At 47.0% G+C, this 20,049-nt stretch overlaps 8 protein-coding genes across 8 annotated transcripts; 5 read left to right on the forward strand and 3 right to left on the reverse strand.

Moving 5' to 3' along the window:
- Positions 1-3,385: 3,385 nt before the first annotated feature.
- BGZ61DRAFT_469844 (uncharacterized protein) lies at positions 3,386-3,862 on the reverse strand. The gene has a single exon (XM_046248007.1). The coding sequence runs from the start codon at positions 3,750-3,752 to the stop codon at positions 3,540-3,542; it is 213 nt and encodes a 70-aa protein (XP_046093022.1). The 5' UTR covers positions 3,753-3,862; the 3' UTR covers positions 3,386-3,539.
- A 965-nt stretch (positions 3,863-4,827) lies between these two features.
- BGZ61DRAFT_469845 (uncharacterized protein) lies at positions 4,828-5,766 on the forward strand. The gene has a single exon (XM_046248008.1). It carries the CDS (start codon positions 4,897-4,899, stop codon positions 5,395-5,397), a length of 501 nt encoding a protein of 166 aa, XP_046093023.1. The 5' UTR covers positions 4,828-4,896; the 3' UTR covers positions 5,398-5,766.
- On the forward strand, positions 5,398-5,616 carry BGZ61DRAFT_376575 (uncharacterized protein; the record flags this gene model as incomplete). Its single annotated transcript, XM_046242515.1, has 1 exon — positions 5,398-5,616. A coding segment is annotated over one exon (219 nt), but the record flags the coding sequence as incomplete, so codon positions are not given.
- Positions 5,767-6,730: 964 nt separating the features above from the next.
- Positions 6,731-9,976, forward strand: BGZ61DRAFT_488140 (E1-E2 ATPase-domain-containing protein; the record flags this gene model as incomplete). The annotated part of the gene is made up of 4 exons (XM_046250075.1): positions 6,731-7,008; positions 7,051-7,490; positions 7,527-7,995; positions 8,056-9,976. The coding sequence occupies 4 exons, from the start codon at positions 6,731-6,733 to the stop codon at positions 9,974-9,976; spliced, it is 3,108 nt and encodes a 1,035-aa protein (XP_046093025.1).
- BGZ61DRAFT_469847 (uncharacterized protein) lies at positions 9,953-10,610 on the forward strand. The gene is made up of 2 exons (XM_046248009.1): positions 9,953-10,271; positions 10,363-10,610. The coding sequence occupies exons 1-2, from the start codon at positions 10,258-10,260 to the stop codon at positions 10,535-10,537; spliced, it is 189 nt and encodes a 62-aa protein (XP_046093026.1). The 5' UTR covers positions 9,953-10,257; the 3' UTR covers positions 10,538-10,610.
- Positions 10,611-12,174: 1,564 nt separating this feature from the next.
- BGZ61DRAFT_436499 (uncharacterized protein) lies at positions 12,175-12,801 on the reverse strand (the record flags this gene model as incomplete). Its single annotated transcript, XM_046244022.1, has 2 exons — positions 12,175-12,422; positions 12,483-12,801. 2 exons carry the CDS (start codon positions 12,799-12,801, stop codon positions 12,175-12,177), a joined length of 567 nt encoding a protein of 188 aa, XP_046093027.1.
- Positions 12,802-14,184: 1,383 nt separating this feature from the next.
- BGZ61DRAFT_376576 (OPT oligopeptide transporter protein-domain-containing protein) lies at positions 14,185-16,532 on the reverse strand (the record flags this gene model as incomplete). Its single annotated transcript, XM_046242516.1, has 3 exons — positions 14,185-14,670; positions 14,721-16,366; positions 16,418-16,532. The coding sequence occupies 3 exons, from the start codon at positions 16,530-16,532 to the stop codon at positions 14,185-14,187; spliced, it is 2,247 nt and encodes a 748-aa protein (XP_046093028.1).
- A 763-nt stretch (positions 16,533-17,295) lies between these two features.
- On the forward strand, positions 17,296-18,531 carry BGZ61DRAFT_376581 (uncharacterized protein; the record flags this gene model as incomplete). The annotated part of the gene is made up of 2 exons (XM_046242517.1): positions 17,296-17,466; positions 17,515-18,531. The coding sequence occupies 2 exons, from the start codon at positions 17,296-17,298 to the stop codon at positions 18,529-18,531; spliced, it is 1,188 nt and encodes a 395-aa protein (XP_046093029.1).
- Between the last annotated feature and the right edge of the window lie 1,518 nt (positions 18,532-20,049).

Raw genomic sequence — 20,049 nt, forward strand, 5'->3', positions numbered from 1 at the left:
GTAGGCTGCTACTATAGCTTTTAGCTCTCTAATAGCTAAGTTAACTACTATTATAGTTTTAGTAGGGGTATATATATATATCTTATCGGGGGGTTATTTTACTTTACTATAACTTTACAGTTATATTAAATAGAAACGGACTTTAAAAGGGGTAGTAGGTATTATATTTAGTTAATGTAACTTTAGCTTATAATTGCTATAGCTATATATCGGAGCAGTTTAGGTATCTTAAATAGCTTTATATATAACTTTATAGATTATTTCTTTAAGTTTAAAGTATATTAGGATAGTCTTAGTAGTATTGCTATAGTAATATGGAATCTTTATATTAATAAGGGTATAGATAACTCTCTATATTTTATTTAGAATTTCCTTCTAAATAAGACTAGATAATTTTTTAAGTATCTTCTTTTTATTAGTATTTCTTATAGTTATTTCTTTATTTAGCGAGGCTATTATAATATTATCTTATTAATATTACCTATACTAGAAGGTATTTATATTAGAGTAGAAGCTGCTATTTTAAGGCTAGTATAATTTAAATTTACTGCTATTAGCTTTTCTATCTTAGTAGTATTTTATAGCTGCTATTGTAGTATTGTAACCTGAGTAGATTTTTATACTGATTTTAATTTTGATATTAAATTGGATTTTAAGTAAGAAATTACTAAGATTTTAATAATTTTAGTTTTGTATGTAAAAGTTTTAAATAATATATTATAATTAGTAAGTAATTAATTAGCTATTTTTTAATATTATAAAATTATAGGGGAAATTCTTATAAATTTAAGTTAAGAATAAATTAAATAATAATTTATTTTTCTAGATTAAATAGTTAACTTAATAAGTTAATTTAATTATATTATATTTATCTATAATTATAGAAATAGTTATTTTTCTATTATTACTAATTTTTAATAAATAGCTATTATAAAAACTAACTATTTATTTAAAATTACTATAAAAACCTCTAAGAAGCTTAATTAAAAATAGATTTATAAAGTAATTAACTGTTAATATAATTATAGTTTTTTTAATAATTTATTAGTATATATTATATATTATAAGTAGATTATATAATAATATTAACTTAAAAAATTACTTTTTAAATATTAATCTCTTATTATTTATAAAATAAATAAGATTTTTTAAGATATATTTAATTAATTATTCTTTTTTAAATAAAAAAATATCTATAATAACTATTAAAAGCTAAAGTAATTATCTTTTAAAAATTTAATAGTAACTTAAATTTAAATTAACTAGCTAAGCTTATATAATTTTAAGTATATTATTAAATATATTAAAGACTAAATAAATATATAAATATATATCTTTAACCTTAAGAATTAAATCTTAATTAATTCTATAAATAAATATAATATAGTATTAATAGTACTATTTATACTATATAAATAGCATTAAAATATAATATAAATACACTTTTAATTATACTATTTATACTATATAAAAAAGATAATAGCCCCACTTATATTTGGAATTATTTTTAATTTCAAATTATTTTAACTTATAATCCGGATACTTCAGAAAGTATAAGTATTTTAGGTATAAAGTTTATACTAGAAAAAGGCTGCTTTTTTAGGCTTTTTTATAGTATATAATATATCTCTATATTTTTAATAATTTCAAATTAAACCACCTTTAATTTTAAAGTAAAAACTTAATTTTAAAGTAGAATTACTTAGAATCCTCTAAATATTAGATAATAATAATAGTACCACTAAAAAGCCGCTTTTTTAGGCTTTTTAATAGTATACTTATTATCTAGCTATAATAGCTAGATTTTGAGAAATTGTCTATAAAAAGCTAGATACTCTCTAGTAAATTCTAAACTTTTATATAATATAATTATTAGTATAATATATACTATTATATACTATTATATACTATTTTACACTATTATCCCTTATTTCTTATCTTATCTCTTATCTATATATTTTTTATAAGAATATCCTTTTATCTATAATTTATTCTATTCTTCTACTACTATATAATTTCTAATAAAAACTAAGTTAAATTAAGAGTTAAATATATAGCAGTATTATAAGTTAAGTTATATAAGAAAGAGTTTAAGAATATTTTATAGTTACTAAGATAAATTAGCAAGAAATATAATTATACTCTAAAGTTAATCTTATTATATTTCTATAAGAGGTTATATAGCAGTAGAAAAATAAAATAAATTATAAACAAAAAGATATTCTTATAAAAAATATATAGATAAGGGATAAGATAAGAGATAAGGAATAATAGTATAAAATAGTATATAATAATGTATAATAGTATATATTATACTAATAATTATAATATATATAAGTTTAGAATTTACTAGAGGGTCTCTAGCTTTTTATAGATAATTTCTTAAAATCTAGCTATTATAGCTAAATAATAAGTATACTATTAAAAAGCCCTAAAAAGCGGCTTTTTAGTGGTATTATTATTATTATCTAATATTTAGAGGATTCTAAGTAATTCTACTTTAAAATTAAGTTTCTACTTTAAAATTAAAGGTAGTTAATTTGAAATTATTAAAGATATAGAGATATATTATATACTATAAAAAAGCCTAAAAAAGCAGCCTTTTTCTAGTATAAACTTTATACCTAAAATACTTATACTTTCTAAAGTATCCAGATTGTAAGTTAAAATAATTTGGAATTAAAAATGATTCTAAATATAAGTAGGGCTATTATCTTTTCTATATAGTATAAATAGTATAATTAATATTATATTTATACTGTATTTTAGTGCTATTAATATATTATAAATAGTACTATTAATATTATATTGTATTTATTTATAGAATTAATTAAAATTTAATTCTTAAGGTTAAAGATATATATTTATATATTTATTTAGTCTTTAATAATATTAAAGAGATAGATTTCTATCTTAGCTTAGTTAATAATTCTAATTAGATAGTAAGTTACCTTATTAATAATAATATTATAGATATTAAAATCTCTATTAAAAAAAACTATAAAAAATAAGAATATAATATCTATTAAGTCTATATACTTCTAGATAATAAAATATAATTAAACTGGGAGTATTTTAAGTAATATCTATAATTCTTTTTAATATATCTCTTTAATTTTTATATAATAAGCTTAATTAACTAGCTATAATACTTTCCATATAAAAGTAAAAAATCTATAGCTATTAATATTAAAAAAGTAAAAATATTACTTAGTTAGCTATCTCTCTTATTATACTATATCTACTATTAATCTTTAATATTATATAAAATTCTCTAGTAAATTATTAGAATAATTATATATCAAAATAAAATCCAAATAGATTATACTCTTAATTTAGCTTATAATATATATATAAAGAGATTCCTTACTATTTAATTTATCCCCTACTTAGCCCTTAAATAAAACAATTAGAACTAAAGATCTATATACCTATCTTACCAGAGAAGTAATCTCTATATCAAGCTATAAAAACTTTAATCAGAACTGAATAATATACTTAAGAGATAGCCCGGTATAAACGGAGTAGCTGCAGTTGCCTTAAACGTCGACACGAGTAGCCTTGCCACTAACAAGCTCCTCTGCGCGCACATCGCAATCTGGACGAGTCGTGGACGTTTTTGCAAAGAAAATGGAGATTTCATCCTCTACAGAATACTGTGAATATGCCATGATTGCAAGCAGGCGAGATATGTATGAAAGATAGCGGTGTGATCGACGGTGGGGAGCGACGAATGGTTTACCCGACCGCATGCAGGCCACTCAAAAGGGCTAGCCTATCGATAAGTTCCCCAAAGATATGCTCAGTTCAATATTTCGAAAACATGTTGGATAAGGTACGTCACATTCGATCAAGGGATAAGTGTTCGGGTGTGGAGACCAAAGATGATGATTGTCTTGATCTAGGATCCCTCCGGCCCCCTCTTTTCTCCAGAGGGGTTTTATGTCATCTCACGCCCCCTCTGACTAAGGTCAGGATATCGATCTATCAGAGGTTTCGTAATACAGGGTCACAATCCAACAAAACATTAAAATGCATCGCCCGATTAAGTCACTCTGCACGAACGCACGTGACTAGCTGATTTGTCAGACATGTGGCCGGGGCAGATCGGTCTAACGGCCTGAATTGATATGCGTTGCAACACAGGGAAAATGACGATATTGAGGGCCCAAATAGGCTATTGCAATTGATGATGGTTCCCAGCCCTAATTCGGCTGTTATCACTCCTCTGTGTTGTGATGATGATGACTCTGTCTCAAGGCCTTGATGCTCGACCCCTCTTTCTTAGTCATCGGCCGGGCCGACTCCCTGTCCGACATGATTAGTCGATTAGCCCGACTGCCAAGTAACGATTGTGGAACAGAGCTTTTCCGGCGGTGGCTCAGCCTGGTGGGTCTAGTGGCTGGGCGGAAACTTCCGCACAACGCCAAACGACGCGAAACACCTCTGATCCCGTCCATCTGCCACGTTTTGGAAGCATTACATTCGCCATGTCACTTTCGCCATGGCGGGTCATCCGCAATCAAAGATCATCGAGGACAATCCTATTGGGAATGGTCTTGATACCTTCCGCAAGACTTTCAATTCCATATGCGAAGGCGCAGACATCCCTTGCATTTCAGACGCGCTAGACGCGTTAAGTTGGTAAGTGGTGGTAGCACACTATTTGTTTTCAAGCATCCACGTATAATCATCGCATAGATCTCCAGAATCTCATCATCGACCTTCTTCTTGCACTTCAAAGCCTCCGAATATCTCGGCTACTTCGTTCCAGCGGCAGTGGCAAGAATCTCCTGGGCGACTTGTCAAGGCTCAATACTGCTGTCAACTCTGACGACTTTGACCTCGACCAAATCAGACCTCTCCTGAGATCAGCCCTCGCCAACGACCTAGACGATGCTCATCTGGCGTCAAGTTTATGACGCCGTCACCGAATCCACCCCGCCTCCCCGACCGGTAGCTTCCTCCATTCAACAAACCCCTTGGCTGCGCAATACCAGCAGCTTCGCGAACTCGTCCGAACATCGCAAGTATGTGGATGATGTGCCGAAGGAGGAGCTTGGCCCAATGTGTGTCGGGCTCCGCAACTTCCACGAGACATACTTCGGAGACATGGCCGACCTTGAGACGGAATCTGAGGCGTTCTTCAGGCAGTGCCAGGAAGGCAGCAACCTACTCTTTGATGACGGCTGGAGGGGATGGCCAGAAGATGCAAAGCAGGAAGATGTGCTGAGCTGGTTTGCAGACTTTAGCGAGAAGCTGGCGGCATTTGCAGAGGGCAGCAAGTCAATCCCGACACGTCAACGAAGACCACTAGCAAAACCCAACGAGCCGATTGATGGTTCTATAGGAAAACGAAAGATGGATGTTGGGATATGGGGGAGCTGGCAAAACTGAAAAAAAGGGCAAGTATCCCATGAAGGGGATTTTATTAGGACCGCGGAGGAGAATTTCACTTCCTATTACCAACCATTGACACCTTGGGTCAACAGGCTACGGAAAGTAGTGTTTCCGAATGGCGGGAGGTGGGAAAGAGAGGACAAAGGATTATACGCTCGGATGAAGGAGATCCTTCGGGAGGCCCGACGAGATCCAAAGGTGTTGGCGGAGAGATAGTTGATTGCGAATGTCAATTGACAAGGAATGGAAACCAGCCACTTGCATCGATAGCTTACGTAGGAGCTTTATTGAGGAAAGAAGTCAGATACGGCTATGGTATGGGTCGGGTCTAGATACAACATGTGCCTTTCGGAACGAAAGGTTCCTTCTTCCGCGCCCTCCTTCGTAAACTCCGTTCACCAAGCGGTCCGTGCGAGCTGCACCACAAATCCCCGCCCCACTTCTCTCAGCCTCGAGCTGCACCACAATCGCCGCGCCACTCGCCGCGCCACTTTTCTCACCCTCGTTCCGAAAGGCATTGGCGGGCCCCGGAGGGGACCGGTCTCCTGTGTCGGGGGAGTATCGGGTGAAGTTCATGTTGACTGGTAAATTTCCCGGTATGAAGGCCATGTTGACCAGTAAACTTCCAGGTATCGACCAGGTGAAGGCCAGAATGACTGGTAAAATTCCATTTACCCGCTAATGCCTTGAGGAACTTGTTCCGAAAGGTTCTTCCTTCCGTGCCCTCTTTCGCGCCTACCTTGGTAAGCTCGGGCCACCAGACGATCTGTGCTCACTGGCTGCACCACAATTCCCGCGCCACCTTGGCTTCGCCACGATGGAAAGCCACCTCAGCCATAGCAACAAGCCACAGCCCAATTTCGTTCGACACTGGTGCCAGGTCTTGCACGGACCACCACGATCAATTTTATGCGCTACGGAGCGTGGATTTGCTGAGCAAGTTTGCGGGTGTTTTTGTAATCACGACCTCCACAACAGGATCTGGCAAGACGAGAGAGGCATGGAGTCTACATAATCCAACAATTATCGCCACTGTCACTGAGAAGCCCTTCTTGGAGCTCGAAGGTTTCGCGCGATAACGTCGTTCGCCTAGATAAGAGTTGCAACCAGGCGATCTGCAACCATGTCGCCCGCAACCCAGCCAGGTTGCGGTCCTTCTGGGGCTCTGATTACCTCTCTCCTCATCTCCAACTTTCATTGTCCTAGTTGTATTCCGACTATACGCAAAGTGCTGTAGAAGTTATTTATCCGCTACATCAGCTGGATCTCGCTGAATCTTGTTACCTCAGTAGTCACCGTTGAGTATGGTGCGGTCGCCTCTAGCACCGATATGAAATCGGTGCTGGAAGAGTTCGGATTCGAAGTGTCTGCTATGGCCACCTCTCCTAGTACGCCTGCTGCAACGGGGCAGCAAGACCCTGGGGCGGCGGAAACCGCAGAAGATGAATCCTGGCACACCTTCAACTTGGTTGCGTGGACTGCCTGCTCTGCTGCCTCCGGCCAGTCTGCGGCCGACTGGGAGCAGCGGGCCAAGGTTTATCTCCAGAGTTGCAAGAAGTGTCAGCTGTCGAAGCGGAACGGAGAGACGCCTGCGGTCGAGGTGGATATGTTAGCTGCACTATAGCCCTCGACCTCGACGGCCCTGAACAGGACTAGCGAGGCCGAGGGAGCGGCAAAAGCCTCCTCGAAACACCTTGTCATCGCGGGGACTACCGGAGAGGTGATTCTAGAGGGCAGACGGAGAGCAACGCTCGCGGTCCGCGGTATGATATGTGCCGTCTGCGTCAATGCCATTACGGACGAGTTGGGCTGGCTGGAGGGGGTTCTGGACGCAGTGGTGAGCCTTGTGTCGAATAGCGCGATGGTTACGTTCGACGGCGGCAATGCTTGGGTGCTGCAGATTGTCGAGGCTATTGAAGACTTGGGCTACGAGGCGACCGTGGATAACGTCACCAACCTTGACGAGCAGGGAATCGTCGCCACCGAGGAGCGCATTGTCGATATCAAGCTAGACGGCATCTACTGTCCTAAATGTCCGTCCCGCGTGGCCCGCAGCCTAGCTGGATTCCGGCGGCAGCTTGCCATTGTCGGTATGCCCACCTCGGTACAGAATCCTGTCATATAAGTGCGCTACCTGCCCGATGCGCCGGGCTTTACGGTATGGCGCATCATCGAGGCCATCGAGGCAAGCGACGAGGCTATTAGAGCGTCTGTGTACTATGCGCCGACCATTGAGGAGCGCTCGCGGCAGATTAGGCGCTGCTACCAGCGGCAGCTGCTGTACTGTGTGATCTTAACAGCCGTTATCTGCATCCCGACCTTTGTGATTAGCATCGTGTATATGAACCTCCTGTTGGACTCCAACGCCGGGAAGAGCTACCTGATGGCGCCGCTGGTGTCGGGCATTGGCCGGGGGCAGTTTGCGCTCTTGGCTCTGGCGACGCCCGTGTACTTTTGCGCCGCAGACGCATTCCATGCCAAGGCTATTAAGGAGATCCGCGCTTTATGGCGGTGCGGAAGCTGCACACCGGTGCTTCAGCGCTTCTACCGCTTCGGTAGCATGAATACGCTTATGTCACTGGGAACCACCATCGCGTATGTAGCCTCCGTTGCTTAGTTGATCGCGGCCGGTGTGAATCATACGACTGAGCTTAGCAACGCGGATCTCTACTTCGACTTGGTTGTCTTCCTTACCTTCTTTATCCTGCTGGGGCGCGTGATTGAATCTCTTAGTAAGGCAAGGGCTGGTGACGCTGTTGAGATGCTGGGCAAGCTCTGCCCGACGACGGCGATGCTCGTTGAACGGCTGAATGACGGCGAGGATGGGGACGAGAAGGTCTCCGTCGTCCAGGCTGACCTGCTCGACTTGGGCGACCTGGTCTGCGTGCTGCACGGCGGATCCCCGCCCGGTGACGGCATTCTTGTCCGCGGCGATAGTACCTTTGACGAGTCCTTGCTTACTGGCGAGTCGCGGCCGGTGCGCAAACGGGCCCACGACTATATCTTCTCCGGTACGGTCAACAAGGGTGCCCCTGTGCTCGTCCGCATTACTGGGGTTGCTGGCCGTTCGATGCTGGACCAGATTGTGGATGCTGTGCGAGAAGGGCAGACGAAGCGCGCTCTGGTGGAGCAGATTGCCGATGTCATGACAGCCTATTTTGTACCGGCTATTATGCTGACAGCTATCCTGACCTGGCTGACGTGGATGTTGCTTGGCTGGGCTGGCTGTCTGCCTGTCGACTGGCTCGATGTGACGTCTGGTGGCTGGGTGGCCTGGTTACTGCAGTTTGCCATAGCTGTGTTTGTTGTTGCTTGCCTGTGCGGCCTGGCCCTCGCGGCTCCTACGGCGGTTTTTGTGGGTGGTGGCCTGGCCGCACGCTATGGCATCCTCGCCAAAGGGGGCGGCGAGGCGTTCGAGAAGGCCAGCAAGGTCGATACTGTTATGTTCGACAAGACGGGTATGCTAACTCTCGGCGGTGAACCGAGCATTACGGACGCGGAGTTCTACGTTGACGGCGACGATGCTTGGAAGGCTACCCTGCTTGCGGCCGTCAAAGCCGTCGAGGAGAACAGCACCTATCCCATTGCTAAGGCTGTCGCTGTCTACAGTGCGTCGGAGGCTTCTGGCAGTGTGATTATTGACAATCTTAACGAAATCCCTGGTAAAGGTATGGTAGCAACCTGCTTGAGTTTAGCCGCCGCTCCCGACACCCAGTTCGAGGTTCTTGTCGGCAGCGAGGCTCTCCTGGCAGATTTCAGCGTAGACATTCCGCAGGCCGTCAGCACAATACTGGAGAGGTGGAAAACGGAGGCAAAATCCATTGCCCTGGTCGCCTACAAGAGAATGCCCTCTCCGGGGACTAGTGACCCTCTGAATCACCCAACACCGCACGTGCTCGCTGCCGCCTTTGCCATCTCCGACCCGATCCGCCCCGAGGCGCCCGCCGTCGTGCGTGCGCTGCACGCGCGGGGCGTGGCCGTGTGGCTCCTGTCCGGAGACAACGTACTGACGGCGTCGGCCGTCGCGGCTCGCGTGGGCATCCGGGCTGATCGCGTCGTCGCCGGCATGCTGCCGACACAAAAGGCGGCGGCGCTGGAACGGCTCCGCCGAGGAACCGAGGCCGGGGGTGGGTCCGGGGCGCCGCGCCGCGTCCCTGTCATTGCCATGGTGGGCGACGGAGTCAACGACGCGCCCGCGCTGACGGCTGCCGACGTGGGCGTGGCTATGGAGTCCGGCGCCGACGTGGCGCTAGGCGCCGCCGACTTTGTGCTGCTGCTCGCGGACCTGCGCGGCGTGCTCAACCTCCTGGGCCTCTCGCGCGCCATCCTGGGACGCATCAAGGTCAACTTCGCCTGGGCCGTCGTGTACAACATCGCCATCCCAATCGCCGCCGGATGCTTGTACCCCATTGCAAACAATGGTCAACACGTGCGCCTCGACCCCGTCTGGGCCAGCCTGGCTATGGCGCTGAGCAGCATCTCGGTCGTGACTAGCTCACTGGCGCTGAGGAGCCCGATCCCAGGGCTGGGCTTTCGAGTCAAGCAGATTACGGATGAGATTGCGGACATGGCTTGAGGATTGTTTGACCTGTTCTAGTCTCTGGTTATGTTCAAACTTCATCTTAGTCTTGAATTAATAGAATATCACCAATCAATATCCCAATCACGCAGCATACACCTTAGCATCCACAAGACCCTAATCTGATTCATTACCCTTTCCTTAACTGAAAGCTGTCATTCTAAGAAGTCTGGTCCCACACAGGCCGTATCCGTAATAACGAGTGAATTCATCCCCTAAACAAGTTCGCGCCGTTGCCCTAGTCATCGTCCCTTAAGAATCTCATCGCTGAGGATGCGATGATTTATTTGTGCTTATTTGATAGTCGTTAGCATCCATCATCTTCAGAACCCCAGATCGAAAACCACGCTAGGCTAAGGCAAGGAGAGGGAGGCATGACCTACGGGGCAGCTAGAGCACGTGCAGTTAGAGCACGTGCAACCAGACCCGCAGCCGCAGGAGCTAGTGGAGGAGCATCCGCAGTCACCCATGATGATGAAGATCTCGAAAAACTTGGTGTCGAATGTTGTCGTTGATGGCTCTTGGTTTGGATTTGTGGCGAGTGTTGTGTTGATGTAAGCTGGAAGAGCTTAGTTGGAAATGCTTCCCCGCAGGGGCTCTTTAAAGGCTAAGCAAGCAGGCAAGAACGAGGAGAGCGGGCAGCTGACATCTTACTTTTCCCTTGGGAACGCGCGAATCACACTCCACCGGAGAAGAGGGGAGAGTTCACGTGGATTTCCCGAGTCCCTATATACTTATATCTACCTTGGGATACCTCTCTAAAACCGTGTATGTATGGAATTTGGGACAATTCTGGCCGTAAGCATGTACTCATTGGGCACATTAGAGTATGTGGGAGAAAATGGTCCGTGCCCAGTCTGAGAAGAGCGTGCATTGAGGAGGACTACCGTGGAAACTCAGTTATCTCGCACAAGTAGCGGCCCCCATAAAAACACAGGGCGACAAATGGGATCAGCTGCTTTTGGACACTTCTGCGAATTTTTGCGGTTAACAGTGGAAATATGGAGATAAAGTGGAGGCGCTACTTGTGAGAGTTAACTGAGTTTCTACGGTAATGCCTTTCGGAACGCAAGGTTCCTTCTTCCGCGCCCTCCTTCGTGAGCTCGAGCCACTAAACGATCCGTGCCAACTCAACCACAGATCCTCGCGCCACCAAATACCACACAACCCATGCCCATCTTTGGGGCGGTTGGCGCGTTGCCCCACAAAGCTTTGCGCCACTACTTGTCGAGCCGCTCAAAGCTTTTGTCAACACAGCTTCTGCCCAAGGACCAAGAGGACTGACTCCCTTCGCGCCTCGCCAGAGCTGCCAAGTTCATCAGATCCAGCGCCTAGCGCCTCGTAAGCCTCACCTGGCGAACGCCATGGCTTGCGGTGCCGTCACGTGAGATATGGGCACCCGGCTCATCAAGGTCTGACTGCGACGGAAGTTATAAACCGCGTGACCTGGAAACGGGCGCCACGATATCATCACACGAATCAGTTCGAGTCTTTTATCCCATTTGATCGTATGCCGGGTTGTGTCAGGCTCTTTCTTTCACTTTCACAAGGCAAGTGTCAGGCTCTTTCTTTCTTTCACTTTCACAAGGCAAGCGCCTTGCTTCTCAGGCCTGTTCCGAAAGGCATTGGCGGACCCCGTAGGGGACCGGTCTCCTGTGATTTGTATGCCTTTCGGAACGAAAGGTTCTTTCTTCCGCGCCCTCCTTTCGTAAGCTCGGGTCACAAAGCGATCCGTGCTCAATGCTCAACGCCTGCACCACTAACTCCCGCGCCTCTGAACTTCGCCTGGATCCTCGCGCCACGTTCGCTGCGCCACTGTTTTGCGCCACTGTTTTTTGAGCCACACAGCGCCACAACCCAGCATGCCTGGCTATCAACCTTAGCCAGTGCCCTGCAAATTGGTCAATTGGAGCGTCACTGCAAGGCCAGAAGCTGGAAGTTGGGCTGCAGTACATAGTGTCTTAGTGATGAGCCGACTCTTGTTTGCCTTCAAGCCACGAATCCAATTCATTGCACTATTTAAGACTCAAGAGACACAGAGGTCGATGAGCGCTAGTGACTAGTGATGTCATTTAAATCGGTACGGCCCTTCCTATGACACCGTTACCACTAGGAGAGAGATACTGTTGGCTCGCTAACATATTCAATTTGATTCATCACTAAGACACTATTCCTAACACCCTACTGGAGCTTCTTTACAATTGCAACATGAATATTAACCCGGCCCCTGCAGCAGCTATAATGGACACAGCCATCTTCTCAGCGCCACCGGTAGCGGAGTCGGTGGACGACGACGCACCACTCGTAGAAGTAGATTCAGAAGCCCCAGTCGTAGCTGGCTTTGTAGCCTTGACCTGAATGCCTGAGACTATGGCCGTGGCCGAGGCCACGTATGAAGTGGATGTGAAAGTGCATTGCGACATGATCTTATCGACATCTATTACTTGACTGTTAGCTATCTACATGTAGCCATACTCGAACGTGCTATTTTAGGAGTCCATACCTTCTGTCGACTGGCTATTTTGGGACATGCAGCTCGCGCAGAGCGCCATCACAGCAGCAACGTCGAAGCTGGTATTCGTACAAATACAGTTTGCCTCGATAGCCTCTTCACCAGACTCGTCGCTTTCGCGGAGGCGCAATTTCCTTCTTTTGTTATCGTTGTCGGTCTCGTTGGGGTCGATATCGCATGTATTGGTAAGATCAACAATGGGCTGACAGATAGTTGTGCATGCTGATGGTACATCGTCTGCACGGAGCTCTTCTGCCAAGGCGGCGGGAATGACTGCAGCCAGGCCAGCGAGAAAAAATGTGGGATGCATTGGGAAAAGAATATGGTGGAGTGCTGATAAGACTCGGACTGTTGATTGATCTGAGTTGATTGTGAAATCGAGGGTACCAACTCGAGAGAAACTACATCCTTTTATACTCAACCCAACATGTATGGAAGTTAACAACCTTTGGGACATGCCACCGTTCGAAAATCCCAACTAGCCAATAGTAACCAGCCTAAATCATATCACTAGTTGACAAGGGTCCCCGGCCTTATCGGTAATGTTTGGGCTATTTCAAGGCTTGAAACGATACAACGTCTAAAAATACCCAAAGTCAACTGTAGTCGCACAGAGGATAGATAGTAGGAGCTACCAATTGTCGTCGAGGCATGAGCCAGCCACTACACCATTCTGTTCCGTCATCCCCTGACGTTTGAGACAGTGTATCATGAGCCTCCTCGCTGAAAGAGTGCTAGAGCGTCGGACCCCTGATCCTTTTTTCTTTTTTTAGCTGCGCTAGCACAAGCCTTTTACTACGTTGATTAACTCTAAAACTTATCGCTTGAGCTAGTCAAGGGCCGAAATGATGGCGCTCAGACTGCCCAACAGCTTAGTCAAGCTAACAAAGGGGTAGTACTCGTCGCACCGTTGTTTGATCCTGCGAAACATCCAGGACATCAAACAACTAATCCTAACCGAGGTAGCATTGCCGCCAACAAAGCGGCTAATCGCGCAGGATATCTCGAATACGGTGCTATACTACATAGTCGCCGTAGAGGAAAGGTTGGAACTTCTTAATGAGGCAACAATCGAAGAACTATAATCTCGGAACTGGTCAGAAGGCAACAAAAACAGCCAAGGGTCCTGGTAGAAGCTTCAGGTGACTGCAACATGAGGCTATCGCAGCATTGACTAGCCTTATCCATGCTAGAGTGAACTTCAAAGCCGTAAGGACATTCCGCTGTGCCAGCTCTCAACGCCTCAAACATGTCTGCTAGATTCGGCTAACCACTTTTAGTAGTTATACTCTAATTTTTCTGCCTCCAAAGTTGCACTGCGGCCGAGGGTGTTACAGTAGACGAACTCGCAAGGCTTGAGTCACTGGAAGCACCTCCCGGATACAAGTCCTTCGACGCTGGGGTAAAAAGTTGCTAGAAGAGGCAGGAACTACGGTATGCTTAGCCAAGGATGATCTAGATCGATACAAGGCCGTTCCATGAATGTGCTTGAATCCTGCCAGAATGACGCAGCGCCACGCGGTCCACGCCGCGCCGCGATATCCTCGCTTCTTCACTGCTGTTAAGTAATAATAAGCTTGAGAATCCGTTCCGTCCGGGTTGTTCTCGTTCTCAACTCGCTCCTACCGGTAGCATGTTCTTTTTTCCTCGTAGTACCTCCCTGGACTTGTACTACCCCTCTCGTGCCGCTTAGTTATCCGTCTAGATCTATCAGGCCCGCGGCCACAGAACCAGCCCCCGGGTCTCTTATGCAGTAGTTGAAATTTCCATCCGCATTGTTGCCCCAGTACTTGGGAAACTTGATTTCTGGGCCAACGCCACCCAAAACGGTGTACGTGAGGAGAAATACAAGAATCTGCGTGCCACCATCGAGCGCGGCCGCCAAGACATAGTTGTACTTTATGAACCAGTCTGGCTTCCATCGACGGAGCCAGAATTGGCTCGCGAAGCCGATGGCAAAGTACGAAAGCATGGAGGACGAGATCCCAACGCTGAGAATTCCCGCGTAGGCGAGGATAATGGGCGTATTAATCTTGGAGAAGCCGATTCTCGGATATGCCCGATGAAGTGTATGGAAGACGAGCGGCGGGAGGAAGCCGAGGAGCAGACCGATGGGTACGAGTCCATAGCGAGAGCCTGGGGAGAACATTTCCTTGGCTAGAGCTCCCCATGCGATTGCCTAAGCGATTAGTTTCAGTCCATGATAAGCAGCAGGGGTGGGTGACGTACTTGGGAATTGAACTGCTGAATGTTTTGACCGGACCAGATATTAGTACCCTGGATGGACAAGAGAATGTCTCTCTGGTTGGTGGTGATTTCGACCATCATGATATAATTAACAACAGCGCCAACTAGAGTACCAATGACTTGGGCGTAGAACGTCGCTTTCGGCGGGAGCTTTGCGTACTGCCCAAACTTCAAGTCCTGCACCATACTGATGCCCTGAATGACCGAGTTGTACCCAAAGAGGGTAAAGTACATGTTTGCAAGCGGCTGGCCGGGATGGAGGTAACCCCCAATCATCTGCACGATCGGCTGCACGTTCCCCTGGTATCCCGTAAGTGCGACCTGCGCGCCGAAAAAGAGGATAAAGGTTCCAGCCACACCGAGGCTGGTGAAGAACCCGTACCAGGGAAGAGTCGACTTTGCTGCGTATATGGCAACGACACCCATGATGACGGATAGAATGAGAATACAGGCGTACCACCAGCTAGGGCATTCAGGATATGCCAGCATTAGTTGGTAATGGGGATCTTTTTCCTCATCGATATCTCGGCTGCTGTTGTCTTGAGATTGCCAGAATCTCAGGTTCCATGACCGTGGCGAGAGCAGCTGCCGAAGACTGCTGGGCGAGAGGAACGAGTACCCAGTCTTGAGATCATCCCAGTTCCAGAGCAAGAGATGACTAACGGTTGCAGTGACAGCAAGGTTGGTCGTAAAGAGGAACATGGCATAAGTCCCCGCAAAGAAAGGAATGCCCTCGGTTTCCAGTGCAGACGGCAGCAGCACATTTTCGTCATTGAGGATTTCCGTTTGGTTATACACGACGTAGTTGGAACTCGTCGAATTTTGAGAGAACAGCAGCTGGGAGAGGAATGGAAAGTCTCGAGCTTGCCATACATTCCCGTAGTAGACGCCGAGGAACAAGAAGATGCAGATGATATACCCAGCCAGGCTGTTTGTCAATGTCGCGAGCGGCATCCACAACGGCTTGCTGGAGATAAACTGCCAATCCAACCCTAGCGACAGCACTCCAAGTCCTTCGTTGCCGTTAGATCCGCCAAAGATGTTGGTGAAGACCATACTATCTTGCTTCGCCAAGCAAAAGACGCTGACACCGGTCAGAATCGGCATGACGTACTCGGGTAGGACCTCCCAGACGAAGGCGGCAATGAGGATCCACCAAAAGAAGCGGAGGCGGTCCCTTGTTTCCCTGCGGTCGCGATGGAGTGTCTCCAGCAAGGTGTTCATCGGCAGGAGGCTGGGCCATACCATCTTGGTGGGATACACTAAGACTCGGCGCAGTAATCCGGCAAAGCCATACCCGACACACTGCGAGGAGACAACGAGCAGGATGGAGATGAAGGCGTTTGGCGCTCTGTCGTAGAACAGCCTCTGGACGGCAATGACCTCGACGGCTAGGGCAGTCTGGGCCCCCGACGAGGCGATTACGACCATGGCTGCGTGTTCCTTCATATTGAACGGGTGAGGATTGAACCACCGCCCGATGAAACCTGTTTTCGGAATAACCCACTCCAAGAAGGTGCCGAAAATATAGCTCAAGAGGGCGAGGAAGATGTTGGACACGTCCAGTGTGACGGGGCGAAAGAAGTAGATCGTCTCCATAATGGCACCGAAGATGCCCAGGCCAATACCTACGAAAATGAATATCAGTAACGCCGCCGACGATTTGGGAGTGGACTCACCGATGAACCACATCCGGAAGGTCCATGGATTGAGCGAAGGGTCGTCGTCGGCATGGATCACCTTTATCACCAAGTCTTTCTCGCCTTCGATCCTGTCTGGCCCGTTGGACCACATGGACCCATCATCCGAGAGGCTTTCGGCTTCAATAGAAGCCTGGACTTTCTCAGAGGAGTCGTGAGAAATGCCTAGTCGAGTCAAGGTGGTTCGAAAGATGCCGGGTTTGGCTGGAGGCATCCGGAGAGAGGCCATCTGCTCGACTTGGACTGCGTTTCGGGGGGAGGGGGGATTTATAAAATAAACAGCGCCAGCGCTGAACTGAAAAGATACGGGAAGAAAAAGACAATATAGATTGACTGCTGGCAGCGAGTCAGGGTATTAGTTGTTTAACAACCGCATCAGTAACATATATATCCGGGGTCCTGCGTCTTGAAGGAGGCCCAAGCAGACTGCTCCAGGTCATTATTCTCTCTATAATGATAAACCTAATGTGAGAGTTCATAGCGATATCTATTAATAGAAGGTGTACGTTCTCAGTCTGAATCTGCTGCACGCAAACAGAGAAAGCCGTCCCCGAAGTGCATCAGGTTTGTTTCCACACAAATACCCCGCGATAGATATGGTTAACGGCAACTCAACTGTTGAAACAGCCCGGCGTTTTACCAAACGCAACCCAACTCCCCCTAGCTCCCCCACCCCAGCCGCCGCTAGCCAACCCTGTCTCATCCAACGCGTCATCCACGACGGTCAAGACTCGCGCTCTGCTCGAAGAAATATTTAAAAGCGGTTCCCAGTTTGACATTCGACACACTTCACCTCAAACCGCCTTCTTAGCCATCTTCATTCATCGTTATCCTGATACCCATCCCCATCCTCTACCATGGCGGACGCTGACGTGATTGTTTTCAACGTTGCCACATTCCTGGCGGCCCTGTTCCTCCTCGAGTTTGGGGCCGATAAATTCATCGATCACACGGCTGTAGTTGCGCGTCGTACGGGGCTTCCTGAGACCGTCGTTGGGCTCCTCACAGCCGGCGGGGAGTGGGAAGAGGTAAGCGTTCAGCGTACTTTATTGCGGACTGCCGCTAATGCAACGTAGCTGGTGGTTGTTGTCGCGTCCCTGGCGCGGGGCCGCTCATCCCTAGCCATGGGCAACGTGATCGGCGCCGCCATCTCCAATATCTTGGGCGCCTTCTCGCTCGGCCTGCTATCCTTTGAGACGGGGAGGGCGGCTCAATTTGACAGGAGCGCGCGGATATACTCGCTCGTGCTACTCGTTCTGACGACCTTCGTCATACCAATTCTCTATTTTCCAACGCATGTCATCTGGGAGGTGTGCGGTCCTGTTCTCATCGCCACGTTTGGAATCTATCTTCTGCTCGTAGGCCTGGCCATTGGCCGAGGGGTCCTTACGGCACCCGAAGATTCCGACAGTGATAGCGACAGCGACAGCGACGCAGAGAGTGACGCTGACGTTGACAATGATCGCCACAGCAGTTCTGATGCAAGAATTGCCGTGAGCAGAGCGGAGGCTACAGAGACAGATCCGCTCATCAACCCTCGCGTGCCAAAGGTGAGAGCCGCTAGCCCAGGCCACCACCCAGAAGCCACACCTCAACCTGTTCCGTCGCGGCGCCGCAGACCCCACACTCTCGGGTATCATGGCCTCTACCTACTATTCGGATTCATCGCCATCTGTCTCGCCGGCTACATCCTCTCCCAAGCAGCGGCAAATATCACAGACCAGTTTGGCATCTCGGACGTTCTATTCGGCGTTGTCATCCTCGCCATCGCCACCACGCTACCTGAGAAATTCATCGCTGTCATGAGCGGCTACCGCGGCCACCCCGGCATTCTCGTCGCGAATTGCGTCGGCAGCAACATATTCCTTCTGTCGCTGTGTGTTGGCATTATCATGGTTGACACTACGGGTGCTCTGGATGGAGGCAACGTAACGATGCCAGAACTGGTGGCTCTTTGGGGGTCGACGCTAGGTTTAACCCTGACAGTCTGGTTTGGAGCCAGGTTTTGCCGCTGGATTGGCGTGGCTATGTTGGTTGGCTATGTTGTTTTCATTGTGCTCGAGGTCACAGTTATCCACCGTGTGGCGAATTAGATAAGGTGTTGCTTTCGCATGAGGACGCGGCCGTGACTTCAACATCCCCCGCCCAAGACACTGCGCTCCTTTCAGGGGACTCAAGCTGGCAGCCACTCCGAGCCCCTCTATAGTGATGAGGCATTCGAAACGAGTGATTTTGCTTCAGTATAATGTGGAAGTTCGCTATCTTTACCCGCACCATGGCAGATGAGGGGTTAGCCAACGAGGCTGCAGGCTGCTGGCTGCCTGCATTTCTCGGCTCTTATTAGGCCAGAACATCTGCCACCTTATAGCTTTGGAAGCTATCTATATTACCTAAAAACCTTGTGGTTAGAAATAAAACAAATTATATATATCTGAGACAGTCAGTCCCTATCGCAGCTAACTGCTTTAGTGGATTCTATTGACCACCTCTGTTAATGTTTATAGAGTTTGAACCTGGCCCTGGGTGTATAGTACTTGTCTATTTCCTACTGCTGTTGGGACGAAAAGATCTACTATTAGCTCTTGTTATGGGGCCCTACTTCAGGGACAGTCCCAGGGGACCTAAGTTGGGTCGCGACAACAACGTTCCAAACTTCCAGCCCTTATAGTTGCCATGGTCCTTGTTTCGGGCCTTTTTGGGCCTTTGAGATGCAGGTAGCTCTAGAGGCATGTCTCAAGCAGCATTTATAAGCTGACAAATGTCCTTAAACAATTTCAGCTTAGAAACCATAAACATAATTCATATGGCTTCTGAGTCAACATCCGAACACGTTCGAGTACACACCTGCTCGCAACACAGAAAGTGACAAGATGAACACGATATGTCACCGATGATGAGATTAGTCCTTGCGCAGTGTCTCAAACCCCCGAAAGGCAAAAAAATGGTCACACGCAGACGCCACCAGCGCCTGTAGTCACCTGCCAAGAGTCTCCCAACCGCCTATAAAGGTCAGTGAGTGGCACCCACGCCCACACTCCCTTCTTTCCTCCTTTCCCTTCAAACAGACACCTGCAGGGATGCCCACAACTGCCTAACTATGATCCCAAAGCCATTAGGCGATACCTGCCCAGGGCTTCGTCGCCACCTACCTGGAAGACAGTGCTTGTCCGCATCGTTCTTTTTTCACAAGACAAGTGCTTGTGTCAGGCTCTTTCCTTTCACAAGGCAAGTGCCTTGCTTCTCAGGCCTGTTCCGAAAGGCATTGGCGGCCCTGTAGGGGGCCGGTCTCCTGTATTTTATTCTGCTTGTACCTTCGACGAGGGATGCGAGGGTGCGAGCGCTAACGACGAATCGCTCTCGCTTGACTGCGTGGCGTTCTCCCTGCATGGCGAGTGGTTCTGGGTGTCCTGGGATGAGTTGCCTGACTGCGTTGAGTTGTTCCGACGAGTAGGAGCGAACAACATCTAAATTCCCGGTTCTGGAACGTTCTATCGCACGTCACACCATAATGCGCGGGATCGGATAAACCTCACCGCCGTTCCCATGCACACCTCTCCAGCTACGAGTAGCAAGCCTGCCCCTCTTTCTGTCATCTCCCCAGCTACTAGCTG

This window comes from Ilyonectria robusta (genome assembly GCF_021365365.1).
Source record: "Ilyonectria robusta strain PMI_751 chromosome Unknown BGZ61scaffold_139, whole genome shotgun sequence".
In the NCBI taxonomy this organism is placed as follows: Eukaryota; Fungi; Ascomycota; class Sordariomycetes; order Hypocreales; family Nectriaceae; genus Ilyonectria; species Ilyonectria robusta.

What these genes read in the sequence shown, in the direction of transcription:
- BGZ61DRAFT_469844 (XM_046248007.1), bottom strand. Translation starts at nt 3,752, where the DNA reads ATGCGGTCGGGTAAACCATTCGTCGCTCCCCACCGTCGATCACACCGC.
- BGZ61DRAFT_469845 (XM_046248008.1), top strand. Translation starts at nt 4,897, where the DNA reads ATGCTCATCTGGCGTCAAGTTTATGACGCCGTCACCGAATCCACCCCG.